We start from the raw sequence: 17,559 nt of genomic DNA, 5'->3' as shown, positions 1-17,559 counted from the left end.
CAAAAACAGCAGACCCACCACTTCAAAAATATGGGGGGGGGGACAAGTTAAAGAATCCATTGAACATACAATATTAATCTCATAGTGCCTTGGATCCTCACTGATATCTTCCTATATCTCCTTTTTTAAAGTGGACATTCAACCTATGGGCTTGTTCTTTTCTTTTTTTCTTTTTTGAATCTTGTTTTAGTAAATTATGACACTGGTTATTGTCAAGATAATGATGAGACATAAGGGAGGATCCAGTCATGTCTGTTTGTCAGTCCCAAGATGTTGAAACTTTATAAGCAACTTTAATTATAAGCAAAAAGCTACAAAGAGGTAGTAAAGAAGATAGGTCCCTGGACCAGTGAACAAATCAGCCGCAACCTATTACTTGATGATATGTTGCCAGTGTGGCTTTTGGGTTCTGAACAGACCTCCCAGTATTGGAAGATATCTAGTAGCTTTTACATATTATCTTCTTTATGATTGTTTACATTTTGTACCGATTGTCTAAAATAAAACTAGGAACAATAGTCCCCTTAGAATCTAGAAATCCAACTTTTGTGCACATAGAGATGCCTCCCCCCCCCCACTTATGTTTTAGGAAATGAGTCTATTTCCATTGGAAAACTCATGTTTTTATTATCCACCACAAAAATAATATTTGCCTTTATATGGCTAATGTTTGATTTAGCCCAATTTCACAGTTTAATGATCTGTGTTGTTTTGTGGATTCTGTATGTGCGTATGGATCTATATCCACAAAGCAGGAAATGGCACTTGGGTTGCTATGTATGTATCTGTAGTTTTTTTTGGATTCTAAGCTATTTGCACTGGATATCCTACTAACAATTTTCCTGTTTACATAGTAGTCAGTCTTCTGTCAAATATATTTGGATACATTTCTTCTTTGTATTAAAGGCAGAGTTGGAGGTGGCTGTAACAGTTCCAAGTGATTACCAAAATGAATAGAGCCAATGACCTTTTGGATGAAAACACTGTTAGTTTTGGACTGAAGTGCAAGATTCAGAAGCCTGTGGTGGTGCTGGGGAGAATCTGCTTGAATGAGTGTTTTAAAACGTGTAGCCTGAAAAGAACAACTGTACTTTCAAACAAAGCAAACCTATTTCTAAAAGGATTGTCGTTGTGGGACAATGTTGTGAACTGATGCCCTCTGCTTTGTATGTGATGAATAATATATTACAACCTGAATCATTCTAGATCTGAAACAAAATATAACACCAATGGGACCCTTGGAAAAGCGTTGTTTCACATTTTTGCTTTTTAAAACCAGCTTTTAAGGATCACTTTAAAATATTTACTGTACAATGCTGTTTTAAATCAACGGCAATTTAAGACCAGTTGAATTTACTTGGAGGCAAATGTGTATAGCATTTGAGGTTAAAGTTATTGTTGATGAATTGTTTACGATTTTTTCTATTCCTCCAGTTTAGTTGCATCCATAATTTGAGAGTAATTTGGGAAATCTAAATTTTCTTCTTACCCCAAGAAATGCTGTTTAAATAAATGCATTATCCACTCTAGTATGGTCATACTCTTGATTGATAAGCTCCCTCTATTTGTAGAAGAATTGAAGGCATCATTTCAGAGAATCAATAAATGCTTGTATTGGGTTGGTGTACGCTGCTCTGCTCCAAAATTATGTGATAATAAGTCTCTATTCTGCTGGTTCTAGAGGACTCTCTTGTGGGCACTGGTCATGTGCAAATATCCTCTAATCATGTGATAAGCTTTAGGCAGTTCAGCATACAATGGTACCTCGGTTTATGAACTTAATCCGTTCCGGAAGTCCATTCTTAAACCGAAACCGTTTTTAAACCAAGGCACGCTTTCCCTAAAGAGGCCTCCCGCCGCTGGTGCCCTTCCACTGTTCGGCTTCTGTTCTTAGACCGAGGTAAAGTTCACACTACTTCTGGTTTTGCAGAATTCGTAAGCCGAATAGTCCGTAAGCAGGGCTGTTCTTAAACCAAGGTACCATTGTACTGGCTTGCTCTGTCAGAAAGAGATGTAAGAGCTTAGAAAGGGAAAATAATGTTACATGTAAATTATCACTTTTTTAAGGGATGCGGCCCAACCTGGAGACTTTTCTTGATGGAGCTTCTGTGCACATGAGCATTTTATATATGTGGCCACTTCCATGTGTACACTGAACACTGAAATAACTAGAGCTGCTGCATGACGTGAGCAAATCCTGTAAGGGTGTAGAATGGAGTGTTAACTGTTGCAACAGACCAATTTATAAATTGTTACTTTACATCCTTAATGTAGGTATCTCAATGTTGCAGGTAGGCACATTCATTCAGAGTTTGTGGTTCAGTGCAGTAGTTTGATATTAAGAAAAGCATATGGTGCTTTACAAACCTTTCTTTAATTATAGTTTCACAATATTTAACTGACCAAGGGATGAGTGGATCTTCCTGTTCTTTAAACTCACAAAAAGTCTAAATACATCCTTGTTCCGCTTTGCTATTAGCCAGAAAAGAGGTGTGTTAAGAGAGAATTGGGAGCAATTCTGATTTCACTAATGTTTTATACACATTTTATGTCTCTAAGTATTTTCTCAGAACAGGAAAAAAATATACTAGATATATACTAGAGGAAGGTTTCAGTTCATAGCAGTCAACACATTGATATTATGGCATTAAGTTTTACGGTTCTGAGAATTATTTTCAAAAAAGAATATAAAGTAAGCAGGGAAAGCTTTTCTTGAAACTAATTCAATAGCAGTTTGCACATATTAGTGCTTGTAAGATGCTTCATTGAGGGATTTCCTCAAAAAAGGTATAAATTGTAAAATAAAAAATGAAATAAAAATGGCAGTTTGTAGACATTGGGGGCAGTGTGGGAGTCCATGATTCAGATTTTCCCATACTTTCCTTTAGCAGTTCTGGGTAGTTGTACAACTAGAGCGCACACAGAATAGTGCAGAGAAGCAGAAATGGCAACTCCATCATGAACTTTCCTGATTTTTGAAGAGGCGCTCTCTTGTCATTTTTATTGTGTTGCTGGTGTGTTGGAAACAGTGGTAGTCAGAAAACAGTAGTGATCAGCCTTCACATGAGGCTAATGTTAATGCAGAGTTTAAAAAGAAAACTTAGGTCTTTTTGCAGCTAGTTGCTAATGAGAGAGTAGAGCTTTGTGTAGTTTATGCTGCTGAGTCAACAAAGTTTTGGCACCACACTTAATTGGGTGAGTGGCATCTGGCAGTTTTAAGAAGTTGGGAATCAACCTCTGGTATAGATGGGCCCTTTGTACAGGCACTTTAAGATGACTGTTCTCTTCCCTTTGGACAGATTCATTCATACTGAGGTTTAGCAGCTGTCCAGTCTTTGTCATCTCAAGTAACCCCTTGTGACAATATATATGATTCCTATCAATCATAAAGGCAAATACCCTAGTCATTCAGATCTGCCATTGCACAATTTTCTTCAGTCTACAATGGCAATATTTACAGCTGATGTTACAGTGAAATCAAGTGTTGCTCAATATTTCAGCAAGCAAAGTAAATACATTCCTTAAATGAATAATTTCAGTACAAACCTATGTTGTTTAACATTTTTTAAAGGAAGGAAGGAACTAGAAGGGAAGGCAATATACTACTCTTGATGATGTTGCCGAAGAAGGGAATGTTTGAGAGTGGGCATCAGTAGACTGGGACCAGGGATTTGTCTGTTCAGGAGGGGTTGTGCCACTACTTTCGTAGTGGAGGGTGTTACTCTGCCTGTAGTGAATCACTTCCTGGACCCATGCTGTCTCTCCCTGCTAGATATTACCAGCTGTGAAAGGGTCAAGGAAGCATCTTCTTTACATTCTCAGGCTACAGTAACTGAGACTAATTCTATAATCTCTGACCAGATGGTGCTCTGTTGGCCTCCAATAGACCTGCAGTAGCTGTGGCACCAAGTTTGGAAGGACTAGGAGGAATTTTGACCTCAAAATGCTTCGCAATTCTGTCACAGAAGACGGCTGCATAGTTGCTTGTTTCTGAAACTGAGCTGGACTAAACCAGCTGCTTCATGGCATGAAGCAGCTCTTCTGGGCACTTTACCAAGGACTCAGTGGATGCCTTTGCTGTCGCCACCCCATGCTAGGTGCAATTATGCACTCTTAACTATGTTTGATCAATTTGTAGCAAAACCTATGCTACCTACACTCTAACCATTGGTTGGCCTGCTTCACTGTCTGGAGCTCTTCAGGAAGCTAAGGTGCCTTCCCAATTCCCCGAAATCAGTGGTAGCACTTTTGAATAATTGTGTTGCTTGGTGTCTCCATCTTGCCATTCTACAGCAAGACTAGGACCTCAACAGGTGTGTGAGCCATATTGCCAGGAATGTCATCTATGCCATTACCCTGGGCTTATGCCCCTTATTTGAGGGATGAGGCCAGGACTTCAGAACGAGAGAGGGAATTGTCCTCTGAGCTAGTGGGGGGAAAGAAAACTGGAAGCATTTCTGCAAGAAGAACTCATGGTACTACTACCTCTCCATTATCCTCTTCTGACATGGAACTGCAATCTTCACTCTTCTTTGGGGCCCACTACAGGTAAAGCAGGGGACGTGGGGGACGCTGTGGTCTAAACCACAGAGCCTAGGGCTTGCCGATCAGAAGGTCGGCAGTTCAAATCCCCACGATGGGCTGAGCTCCCATTGCTCAGTCCCTGCTCCTGCCAACCTAGCAGTTTGAAAGTACGTCAAAGTGCAAATAGATAAATAGGTACCGCTCTGGCAGGAAGGTAAACGGCATTTCCGTGCACTGCTCTGGTTCGCCACATGACCCGGAAGCTGTATGCCGGCTTCCTCAGCCAATAAAGCAAGATGAGCACCGCAACCCCAGAGTTGTCTGTGACTGGACTTAATGTTCAGGGATCCCTTTACAGGTAAAGCAATTCTCCTCCCTGCTGGGGTATCATTCACAGCTATCTGAACATCACCATGGAGTGATCCTTCCATGAATACCCCTCCAACCATTGGATCACTCCCAATCCATTCTGTAGCAAATACTAGGTTACTTTGCTTCCTCTTCTCCTGTAGCTGACTTATAACTGATAAAGAAGAAATAACTATTTATGTGTGCTTGAGAATTAGGAGACACTGGAAATGTAGCTACTCTTACGAGAAGAGAAATTCTAAAGTGTAGTTCATGAAGTGACAGATGGTGTTTGGTCAAGTCAAACACCACTAATCAAATACCATAGATACCATAGATGTTCACATTTAAATAAGTAAATCAAGGCTGTACACTTCTCAGAAATGCTCCAGATTTCTATGAAAGGGGACTGATGCATTTTGTTAAGAGATGGCCAGTACAGTAGCTTGTTCATTAGGCATAGGAAACAGATGAATAGTCTTTAGTGTGGTGTCTGTATGGAAAGGAAGGCAAACCAGATTAACAGGAGGAAATTTATGTATGTACATTAAAGAGTTCAGCTTACTGCATTATATCCTTACAATAATCATGAGATAGCTTCTGGTCTAAGGTGGTTGAATGAACTTCATAGGCAGGAATGGATTTGAATGCAGCTTTCCCAGTCCATATCCACTGCACCAGGAGAAATTAACACTGAGAAAAGATGGGTGATTATCATTTTGTTGCTGAATCATGTAGAGGGGAAGGTATAACCAGTGGCGTAGCGTGGGTTGTCAGCACCCGGGGCAAGACAAGTAATTTGCGCCCCCTAACCCATGGATTTGCGCCCCCTAACCCTAACCCCCAGATGTTGCGCCCAGTGCGGCCGGCCCCCCTGCACCCCCCATGCTACGCCACTGGGTATAACTGATGTTTCATGCTTGGATTAGATCTAGTCATGGACTGGTTTTGCTGCAGCTCCAAAAGTACAAATCAAATTGCAGAGTCTACAGCCACAAAGAATTAACTGATATTATCAGAATTACATTTAGATTCATAGCAAGCTGAGCTCTAAGCCCGGTGGTGTTAGTCACTGTCTGAACCTCCATTATTTAAAATGAAAATCTTACGTTTCTGACTTACACGGTAGATATAGATAAATGAGCTACAGGCTGCAAAATTGTCTGTTTGTTAAGGATCGCGAGCCAGAGCGCTAGTACTAATATAAGAAACATAGGTGTCCAGCTATAGCGCTGAGAGCTGCTCCTTGGTTAAAGCCATTATATGGTACTGGTATGCTGCTCAGATTTCTGCATTATGGGGCAGATGTATCTGTGGGTGGGCTGGGGGTGGAGCAAGGAGGTGAGCAATCTTGTAGCACAGAATCTTGAAAGTTTCCTGCCCTAAAAGTCAGGATATGAAAATAACTGCACTAAATCCTAAGGGTAGAAAGGCAAGAGACAGAGATGGACTGCCTCATAGGATGGTTGTTTGTTTATTTGTTTTGCTAGCTCTGAAACATAGCTCTTACTGTGCCCTTTTGACAATAAAGTTTAGCACGTGGGAAAGAAACCAGAACAGGAATATATCATAGTTCTCCCACATCCCATCATGCTCACCTTGTGCCTTGGACCCCAGGAGCTTGGGGGAAAATGATGAAGCTGCCTATAATTATTTGATATTGCACCACAAGATCCTGTGAAAGTAATCTGCATGGTTTGATTTTCTTGCTGTCACTATAAGTGATGCCCTTACAAGTGACGCCCTGTTTCATATTGTCAAATATCTTGATATAGTTTCCTACTGGCTATCCACTAAGCAGGAGAAATTTTTGCAGAACCTCGCCAGTCATGGCATGTGCAGCTTCCACATCTCCAATCCTCCAAATATCTGGATAGTGTGGGGCACCAGGCAGTGCTGCCTTCTAGTTGATAGGTAAAGGAGACCCAGGACTCTTAAGTTGCTCTTCTAAGAAACACGCTTGACTGGGAGGTCACTCCTGATACTGCTCACATGCCTAAGCACGTGAACTATATAGAAAACTGGGCTTAAGAACCAACATTTCTGAATTATTCAAGCCATGAATTTGACAAAGTGTTGGGAGGAAAAGCCAAACCAGTTTGATAGCAGTTTTTGGAAGGAGTTTACAGCACGGCAATGGCTTGTCCCAGTTAACAGTTGATCATCGGAAACATTCCATTCTTATGACATGTTATTTTTTTTGAGAGGATATATGCATCAAACTTTAATAAGATGGAGCCCTTTTCTTTAACATCTGGAGTCCAGTGAATAATGGTATTAATTATAAAGAATAAAGAGTTAATAGCAAATTCTGCACAACAGAGGTTTTAACTTTTTCCATAGAGTTTGTTTATTGTATTTTGGCATGTAGAAGTGAATACTTGTGGAAAATGTGCATAGTGACATAAGCAGTAAATTAGAATATTACACTGCTCGGATTTTAGGTACTAGAAATCTGCCATCAAACCTTGGCAGTCATTTCAAATCTTCCAGAGTTTAGTTCCTCCTCCCTGATCCCCTTGCTATCTTAGTTCTTTTGCCTCCACTGCTGCATTCCCTCTATCAGTCCAGGTTTTTGTTGCAGATGCTTTGTCCTTGAACAGTTAGAAAGCTTATGGACATTTTTCTTGAGTTATCCCCTCTACTATAAAGTTACATCTAGAAACGCAGTGAACTTGATAAAATATATTAAACACTCACCAACTCAATACAAATTGAGCATTTATTAGCTAACATGGATGAACCCTTACCAGAAGGGCTTCATCTGTCTTTGTGGCTGTGTGCATCCAGTAGAAATATATATTTAAAATAAAGGTTTTGTAATGTCTTTAAACATGAATGTATACCTTTATCAGTGGGCAAAACATACAGTTTCATTATGGCTTGCATTCTGAACCAATGTGCTTAAACATTCCATGACATCAAAGCAGTTCAGCCAACAAAGTCGTGGAGGGATTAGGCTATCAATGCCTAGTAGTGATAATGGCTGTATTATATCCCATATCATAGTCAATATGCTTATGAATACCAGTTGCTAGAAATCACACATGGGAGGGTGCTAGCATGCATTTTGCTGATGGGCTTTCTTTAGGCATGTGGTTGGTTACTGTGAGAACAGAATGCTGGACTGGATAGGCTTCCTGGTTTGATAATAATAGTTTATTATTTATACCATGCCCATCTGGCAGGGTTTCCCCAGCTACTCTGGGCTGCTTCCAACAAAGTATTAAAATACAATAGTCTTGTAAACATTAAAAGCTTCCCTAAACAAGGCTGCCTTCAGATGTCTTCTAAAAGCAGAGCTTTTCTTACACTGTGTCCAGTGTTTAGCTGCATACATATACTAGTCAAGACTAACATACAGTGGTACCACGGGTTAAGTACTTAATTCGTTCCGGAGGTCCGTTCTTAACCTGAAACTGTTTTTAACCTGAAGCATCACTTTAGCTAATGGGGCCTCCTGCTGCCGCCACACCCCCAGAGCACGATTTCTGTTCTCATCCTGAAGCAAAGTTCTTAACCTTAAAGCACTATTTCTGGGTTAGCGGAGTCTATAACCTGAAGTGTATGTAACCTGAAGCGTATGTAACCTGAGGTACCACTGTATGTAGTAATTTCACAGTAATGAATGCAATGCCGCTGGATGGCAGTTTCTGGAGAACCGCAGGAAATAACTATTATCCTTGTGGTCCTGCTTGGTCTGGTCCAGCAGGGTTTGGTCTGGTCCAGCAGGGGTGCTCTTATACTGTTTTGTCTGTCCCAAATATCTCTGGTAGTGAAAGAAGAAAAACTCTCTATCCACATAGTTCACATGACAACCTGGTTTAATAATGGACAGTTACTTGAGACAGAAGAGTTGTCATGTCCCTGATTCAGTTACCAGATTAAGACCACATCCGTACATTTCTGTTTCCCCTACACAAAGTTGATTTATGTAAAGCAGGCATGTCCAAAGTCTGTTTTAGGGGCCTAATCCGGTTAGGGATTAAATCCCCCCAAAATAAAAAGGGGCCTAATCCGGTTAGCAAAATCCCCCCAAAATAAAAAAGCTCAAAAATTCCTATTCTTAAAAAAAGCTCAACAACTTTGGGGTAAAATCGTAAAAAAGGTCAACCACTTTGGTCAGCCCTCATGCATGTTCACTTCAAATCTGGCCCTCTATAAAAAAAGTTTGGGCACCCCTGGTAAAGTATGCAAGGGTGATAGTGGTTTATTGTCTGAAGGAGGACATAATCCTTAAAGATCCAGGGTAAAGTAAGAAATACGTACCAGGAGTCAATCTACATGATAAAAGAGAGAAGAAGCAAAAAACAGCACAGCAGCTAAATTTTAGAGGGACCTCCCTGGGGGATTTCTTTGCCATAAGCTGATTCCCTCTTGCATTTTGGCACAAATTGTAACGTTTTATCACGTGTTAAGCTTTGTCTTTATCCTTCCATAATTTCCTGTGTCTTCTAGTTTATAGCAACCTGTGGTAAGACATACATACACATATGCTGATTACTACCACTTGTAAGCGAGTCTGCCAAAACCACAGGCTTCCCTCCTTTTCTCACATCGTGTATTTGAAGATGTACAAAATAGTCCAAAAACATGTCAACCTGTGGTTTTTAGAAGGACTTTCCAGTGTACCACTATTATCCCCATCGCAGTACACATAAATTATCAGCTGAAAATATTTGCCACTGAGATTTTTTTGATTCTACAGAACAGAAAACTTCAGTGTGGCCAGAAGAGAAAATACGTTCTCTTGTGTCCTCCTTAGACACTATCTCCTAACATAAACCTTAAATAGTGGCAAAAAGATTTAATGAGTTTCAACTGCTACAGCCAGCCAATTAGTAAGAATAGATTACTCTAGGAGAGCTGCTTTTCCGCATTAGGAATCTTCAGACATATGGGAAGTACACTTCCATTTATGTTTAACGAGGCACCTTTTGTTTGGCTTATTTCCTTCACCAACTTAGCAAGGCTACCTTCCTCCTTCTAAGACATTTTGGCTCTAGATATGTATTTCCCCATCACATCACATAAGAACTTCACTGCTGGTAAAGCCATACATTTTTTGGGGGGGGGGGGGAGAAGTGACACAGTAATATAGTTTTACCAGCTTGCATGTCTTGGCAGTTCTACAAAGTAGGTGCCAAAGGAATTCTGTGGCAAAATGCTCATGCATATGCTCACAGGATGTGTATGTTACAACATGCATTGGTTTTAACTTTTATGGCTTCACTCAAAAGAACCTGGGAATTTTAGTGAAGTATTGATAATTATTTGTTATGAAATACCAACTGCCTTTCCTATCCCCCTCTTGCAGTACCACAGTTCCCAGAATTCTCTGTAAAGAGGTGATAACTGCTTTAACTTAGTAGTGTAGATTTGCCATCAGTGCGACTGCCTGGAAAATGAGAAAGCTTTGACATTTCTTCTGTGATTTATATCAAGTGCCCTTCATATGTATGTGGTTGCTAGCCACATCTATAGCATTCATTCAAGTTCTCTTGGGATGTAGGTTTTAGAGGGAAGAAACACTTACATACTGTCTTATTGCTGTAAGATCAAATATTCTGTATTTTGTCTTATTAAGTATACGTACAAGGTGAAGAAGAGTATTTTGCATTTTTGTGGCAAATCTTTGGGCTGTATCCGATGTTGGTCCTACTCAGAGTAGGCCCATGAAAATTGATGGCTATGACTAACTTAGGCACATTAATTTTAATGGGTCTCCTCTGAGTAGGACATTGGATACACCCATTTGTGTTCAATGTAAAAAAAACCTAGGGAAATGACTTGCAGTATCCCAAGTGTCTGTGTGCTATGAAATGACAAAACCTTGTTTGCTTTGAGAATACCATTATTCAGTTTATTTTTAAAGCACTATTATTCTCTTGATTAGATTCTAACAATTTTTAAAATATCAAGTAAGTTCTTGTTCAACTGTCAGCTTAATTCCAGCAACTTCAGCATGTTGCTAATGGAAGTTTGGCAGAAATATTTAAACACAAGCGGGCATTGATTTATTCCCAACTTTGTTATATCTAAGCTTGTTATTCTACTGTCCGTTTATGTGCATGCTTAACTGGGAGCACATGGAATATTTCACATGCTTTTAGTACATGTGTAGCCAACTTCAGAACTGAAAACAAAATAGTTTAAATAGTTTGGGATGCTTCACACATAATGAAAAGCTTAGATTAGCCAGGTTTGTAATGCACTAGGTCACCAGCAGCTGTTTTCAAGGCATGTACATTTCTTAATTTCTGAAATATATATGTCTATATGTCAAAGTAATGCATGAAATACACCCAGTTAAATTTGTCATTGCAAAATTTCTATAACCAAGAGGGTAACCTATATCTTGCAGGCTGCATAAAGTGCTATACCAGTCCCAGTTCCCTCTGCCTGTTTCTCACCTAGTGTTCTAACTAAATCATGGGTGCTTAATTTGAACCCCAGGGACACACCTGCCATTTCCAACTTCTCACCCCCAACATACTGCATTTATGGAGCAAATTGAGTCTTTCAACCTTTTGTGCACTGATGTCTTACTATGTTAATGATGTGATGTTGTGTGCATTACAGGAAATTGCCTGTTTTGTTGCAGTGGAATATGCTTGCTGTATTGCATTGGAAAGATGTCATTTAGAGTGTGGGTGTAGAATTGGGTGGACTGCCCAGAAGATATATTGAGCTAAAAGGCTTTTTGTAGCCCACTGATGCTTGGGTCTAGGGGTCTGTCTCAGGAAAGCAGAGTAGCTAGGTCTGGTGTGAGAAGTGGTACTGTGGTATTGGATTCAAATCCTGGTTTCTTCAGGGTTTCTTTATTTTTATTTTTAAACAGATAACAAGTGATGAGAAACACCACTGTCCGTGAAAGGAGAGAATAAAAGGTTAGATGAACAAACAGTCTAGCTTGGTATAAGGCAGCTTCCTAACCTGGGTCGGAAGTGCATGAATGTATCAGACACTGGGATAAGTTGCAGTTGTGAATCAGGATGTTTCTGAGATTAGACAGCATTGAGTTGCTGATCCAGGCAGAACAGAAGTAGCAGCAGAGAGCAAGGCAATGTAGGACTTAGAGCTCATCCAGACTTCCTCTTGGCCCCCATTTCCCCCCAGGAAAACTCTATCTTTACCACTGAATTGGAACAAATGTCAGTTGGGTTTTCAGTGGGTTGATGTTTGCACCAATTCAGTGCTAAAGAGTGGGTTTTCCTGGGGAAAGTGGGGGGGGGGGCAAACAGAGAACCACTTGGACCCATGCCTAGAAAGCATGGGACAAGTGGAAAACTGCTTAGACCCAGGAGCATAGTGTGGGGAATGCCGGGGGGCCTAGCCCCAGGAGCAGATTTTTGAAAGGGTGTGAGGGAGCACATCAAGGCGCTTCCATGGCAAGCTCCCTCACTTTCCAAGCTGCTCCTGAGCCAAGCCTTCAGGATTGGGGCAATGGCAGTGCCTCCTTCACTTTGTGGCCATCAAAGGGACGCCCCTGCGTGCCCTGACGCCCCTTTCCCCCATCCTGGGCTGACCAAGAGGAGGTGGCCCCCATTGAGGAGAGGTGAGAGGTTCTGGCAGCCTCCTCCTCTAGCTTTGAGCCTTTCTCCCTCCACTCGCCTCACTCACCGCCGACTCAAACAACCGCAGCTCGGTCAACAGTGAGAGCTTGGACGGGTGCAGCCACCCTCCATGCCCACCCCCTTAGCACTGTGCCCCAGGCACTGAGAACCCGCACCATGTGGCTGCTTGGGCCCATGCTTCCTAGGCACTGAGCAAGCAGAAGTGTGGATGAGCCCAGAGTATGACTGAAATAGATGAAGGGAAGGTGAATTGGAATAGAGCAGAGCAGATGCAATGGTGTAAGCAGAAACAAGTTGCTTTGTTGTCTTGTTCCAAAAACTGTGACAGGGAGTACTTGTAGGATATATGTAGTATGAAACACACAGGATTGAATGAAACATTGCCTTTTCCTTTTAAAGTATTGTGAAAAGAGAAGATACTTCACAGTGTTTGCTATATCCATTTTCAGGTACAGGGTTATGGCTGATTCTGTGGACCGTTTAAAATTTATTGCAACCCCTTAACCTCCTTAGCAAAACAGTATTCAGCCTAAAGACACTTACTGCTTTCCTGTGTTCTAACTAATTAAATTTTCATTTTGCAGAATGTTAATAGTTTTACTTGACCTTTCTTTTTTTAGCTTTTGAATCGCAAAGACAAGGCCACCTTTGAGAAGCTAGACTACTTGACGTCTAAGGAAGATAATTATAAGAGGATGCGGGAATATATCAGATGTTTAAAGATGGTCCCCTGTATTCCTTATCTAGGTAAGTCTAATTGTTATCTATCAAATATAGTCTTCAATTAGATGCCTTTTCTGTTTCTGACTAACAAGTAAGCCCAGGCATGTCAGATCCAAACCACAGGTTAAACCAGTGTGGTTCAGTTAACCAGTGTTGTGAATAAGTTTTACAAGTGGTAATGTGGCCATTACTTCTGCTATGCGATGAGGAAAAAGTCACTGTGGTCTGAGCTGTAGGGAATGTGAAAGAGGCACTACAGAATGGGCCCATTATCCTAGCACAGAGGTTCTCTCATGATGTTGCTACATTGGTGCCTTGAAAACATATCCAAGGCCACTGGCTGGTGGAAAATTCCTGCTTGGCCTAAATATGGTGAGTTTTATGCTCATCTGTCAAGTTTTCTTCAGAATAAAAATGTTTGGGGTGCAACTGTCTATGATTGTTCTTGATTCTACAGAAGAATAGAGGGGGGTACTTAAATGGTAAACATATTCTTATGTAAAGGAACTGGAATTAGGCAAAATATATTCTTCCTTTGTGATCAGTTTCTTAGAAATTTATATCTTAATGCACTTCTCAGAGTTGTTATCTTTTAGTAGTATCCTCAGATTAAGGTAGTTCTACAGCAAGGGTTGGTTATCTGTGGGCCTAATCCTGCCCACCAAAGCCTGTCAGAGTGCTCTATAAACAGGAAGCGCATTCGGAACTGCTCCAATATTTCCATCACCAGTCTCTGGAAACAGCACATCAGAATTCTCCTTCCTTTTTCTTGGGCCCTTCTATTCTCATTGGCACCAGAATAGAAGAGATGCTGGCATTGTCAAATTGGGCTGGGCTCCTTTCAGTTGTGATATATTGACCCAGAAATACCTTCCTCGGGGAGGCTTGTTTGGTGCCAAGCTTCATATGCTTTTAGTTGTTTTATAACTAACCAGGTATTTTATTTAAGCCTTCTGCTTTTTAAATTTTCTGTTTCAATTACTGCTGCTTTCTTGTTCTTACTATGTTTTTCTACTGATTTATCATTTTCTTTTGTTTTAAATTGTTTGGAAGCTACTTTGAGAGCTCTTCAGACAAAAGCAGAAAAAAAAGATACATGTATACTAATACAGCATCCAAATTATAGAATTACCTGGAAACAAACCTTATGAATGTCTTAATGTTGCGGAAGAATATATTTATTCAGGAGTGTTAGACTCCTGCACAGGATGCCACAAAGATTACAAATGAATGCCACAATAAAAAAAGAAAAATACTGGAAGGGTGGGAGGCAGATACTGGTGTAATGGATCAAAAGTAGTAACAGTTGTTACAGATATTTCCTTGCAAAGCTCTACCTCACTGTTTAAAGAAGCTCAGTGTAAAAACAACATAGACTCCCATGTTTGCATAGACCTCATCAAATACTACTATTTGAATGTAGGGAAAAGATCCTTTGCTTTTGCTGTTCTGTGCATGCTTTGGCTTCAACCCCATTATATATATTATATACATGCATAGATATGTTTCTGTGTTTAGGACTTCTCTCTCTGCATTTTTAAAAACCCCAAATACTTTGATAATCCTCACTTTTGTAGTTATGTTTCCTAATGGTGAGTTAAGGGTGGGGTTTTTTTGTTAGGAAGGCATTCCTTTCATCAGTTGCAAGTGTTCTCTGCAATTTGTCATGTTGCAAGGGATTATTGGAGTGCAGTGACAAGTGTGGATCAAATATGTGAGAGGGAAGATGCTCCCCCCCTTCCCTCTTCCTTTTATCTCAGAAAATAGTTGACTGTACATGGGCAGGAGATTGCTAGGAAAAATGTGCCCATACTGCTTATTAGTCAGTTTTGCATATTTCTTTTCAGAGTCTCCTTCTCTACTGATGATACCAGGGGACTATTATGCTTAATTTGTAACCTCAAAGTTTTTAAATTTCATATGAGTCAGTCTTCATGGTAAAGGGATATGTTAAGCGTCAAAAGGAATTATGAGCAAAGTCTATAAAGAATGGCGGTTATCCTATACTACCCACTCCTTTATAAGGACATTGGAAGGATAGCGGGAAAGAGGGCTGTGCTCCTTGACAAGAAGCATTTCTCTTTCCACTGTTACTTGGTTCAGAAGACCTGCCAATGCCCTGTTCCTTTAACCATATTCTGCTGTGCTTTTCCTACCCCTATATCTTGGCTATATGTAATGCTACATATCATATTTCCAGTTTACGTTTGAGTTCTTGCTTAAGTACTCAGTTACCCTTTTGCTTATAATTCCTAGTCTCCATGGTTTTTCCTGCTGTGGTTTTTCCTTTTTTGCTTTGTTAGTATTACATACTAGTTTCTAATTATTATTTTTTTTAAAAAAATCCAGGATCTAGTGATCTCATTCTTATCCTTATGGGTATTTGCCATAGTACCAATAAAGCAAATAGTGCATTTTGTTTTGTTTCTCTGCTTCAGTGAACTCAATTAACTGTCATAACCTCAAGAAACAAGGATGTGTGTGGTATGCAGAAAACTAAGCATTTTTCACAACCCTTAAAATGTGGTTTTTAATGCTGTGTAACAACCTTGCTTTTTGCATCGTCTCATTCAGCATTTGAAAACACACATCTTATAAAGGCCTGCCAAGAGAGTGAAGTGCAACTGGGTAGTTGCTGCAGCTGGGGTGGCATGCAATGGAAAAATAACAGGGCTGGAATTAATGAAGTAGTATTAACATCAAAGGAACTGTGCATATTTCTAGGGTATTCTCTGTCTGTAATTTTTATAGCTGGAAGGAGAAAGGAAGGGAGGGGAAACACTAGATTCATATTCAGGGTTATGAGGTTCATTTTTAGTTGAACGCAGCACAATTTTGTGGTTTGAGGAAACAGCAGCTTTTGAGAACTTTCTTATAAAGATTCCAGAACCTTTTCCAAGACCCATAAGTTTTCATTCTTTTGGCCAGCCACCTCAATTATATATTGCCAGTGGATACTATCTTGCTTGCCCTTATCATAGGTCATTTCTAGGTTATTATACTGTATACAGTTAAGATAGATGAGAGATGAATGTAAGAGTTGGCTCATACTTACCATCAGAATACATGGATAACCTTGACTTCATACATATGTACAGCATATGAATTTTAGATATTGGGATTATAAAATGTGGCAAAAGGTAATTCTGCCAGTTAAAATTCCTGTTCGGTTAATATTTTGTTGCTGCCCCCTCATATGCAAGAGTTTTGCACATTTTCCTTCTGTTGTTACTAAGGAAGGTAGTGGGCTTTTGTAATTGATTTCATTGCAAACCATACTAAATTCAAATTTTAAAAACTGGCTTTTTTAACTTTTGGAAAGCATATGTATATGCATATAAATATATACTGCATACATTACCCATATGTTCAAGTCCACTTTTTATTCTAAAAACAGGAAACTTTTGACTGAGCAAAAAATAAAATTTTGGCAGTGTTTTCCTGCAAATATAGAAAGCTTCCAAGGGGTTCACCCAGATTCAAATTTAAAAGGCTCTTCTTTCATATTGGCATATGTTACTTGTAGATATACATTGCTCTATCTGCCTGAATGAAGGAGACAGAGCTTCTTTTGTTTCTGTTGTTTGGGATCTTCTGAATGTAAAAGGTGATATGTTATTGTACACTGCTGTATCTTTGGCAAAGCCTCTTAACCCATATCCTTCCCAGGCAACAGTGATGTGAAATAATTGTAGTTATTCATAATTGTGCTTCTGATCACACACTTCAGGATACCTCATATTTCTTTTTGAGGGAAGGAGTGAGGGAGTGTTTGGCAAAGCTTTTGGGGTGTCCCTCAGCATCCTTTTTTTTCTTGGGAAGAATTCTTGGGCTTACCAAGCTTTTCCCATAAAACCTGCCCATTCTAATTATTCCACGTTTGTGCATTACATCACATCATTACTGATTCTTCTTTTGGCAGGGCAGAACCCCTTCAGCATGAACCTCTGCTACTCTTACCTGATCTGCTCCTCATGGTGAATGATCCCATAACTTTCTGTGTCTGTGACTGGCACCGGCTACGCATGAGCCGTAAAGGCCTTGTTTATGGTACATTTGTAGTCTGCACAGATGCGGACCGAGCCTTTGGGCTTGGCGGGTGTGGCGATTGGGGTTTCACAGGGGGCATTAGGCACCGGCTCGAGCACTCCTTGTTCCATGAGCCGGTCTAATTCCTCGTCAATTTGGGGTTTAAGGGCGAACGGGACCTGGCAGGCCTTGAACCTGATGAGTCGTACGGCGGGGTCTAGTTGTAGGCCAATGGGGGAGGCAGTATATCATCCCAATGCCCCGTCGAAAACCTCCGGAAAGTCTTTGCAGATGGCGTCCACATCCACGTGGGAGCTGGTGCGGTTCATTAAGGAAATTGTGTCCCACTGGCTAGCCC

General features: G+C 40.4%; 1 protein-coding gene across 9 annotated transcripts in view; it reads left to right on the top strand.

Annotated features, from left to right (window-relative positions):
* Positions 1-17,559, top strand: part of RALGPS1 (Ral GEF with PH domain and SH3 binding motif 1) — a 217,422-nt gene that overhangs the window by 81,245 nt on the left and 118,618 nt on the right. For all 9 annotated transcript variants that reach the window (XM_081896465.1, XM_081896462.1, XM_081896469.1 and 6 more), the window contains exon 9: positions 13,070-13,196. In XM_081896465.1, the coding sequence (XP_081752591.1) occupies positions 13,070-13,196 (127 nt within the window). The remainder of the gene's footprint in view (positions 1-13,069; positions 13,197-17,559) is intronic.

This window comes from Podarcis melisellensis, assembly GCF_964234715.1.
Source record: "Podarcis melisellensis genome assembly, chromosome: Z".
NCBI lineage: Eukaryota > Metazoa > Chordata > Lepidosauria > Squamata > Lacertidae > Podarcis > Podarcis melisellensis.
This window is presented reverse-complemented; position numbering and strand designations above follow the sequence as displayed.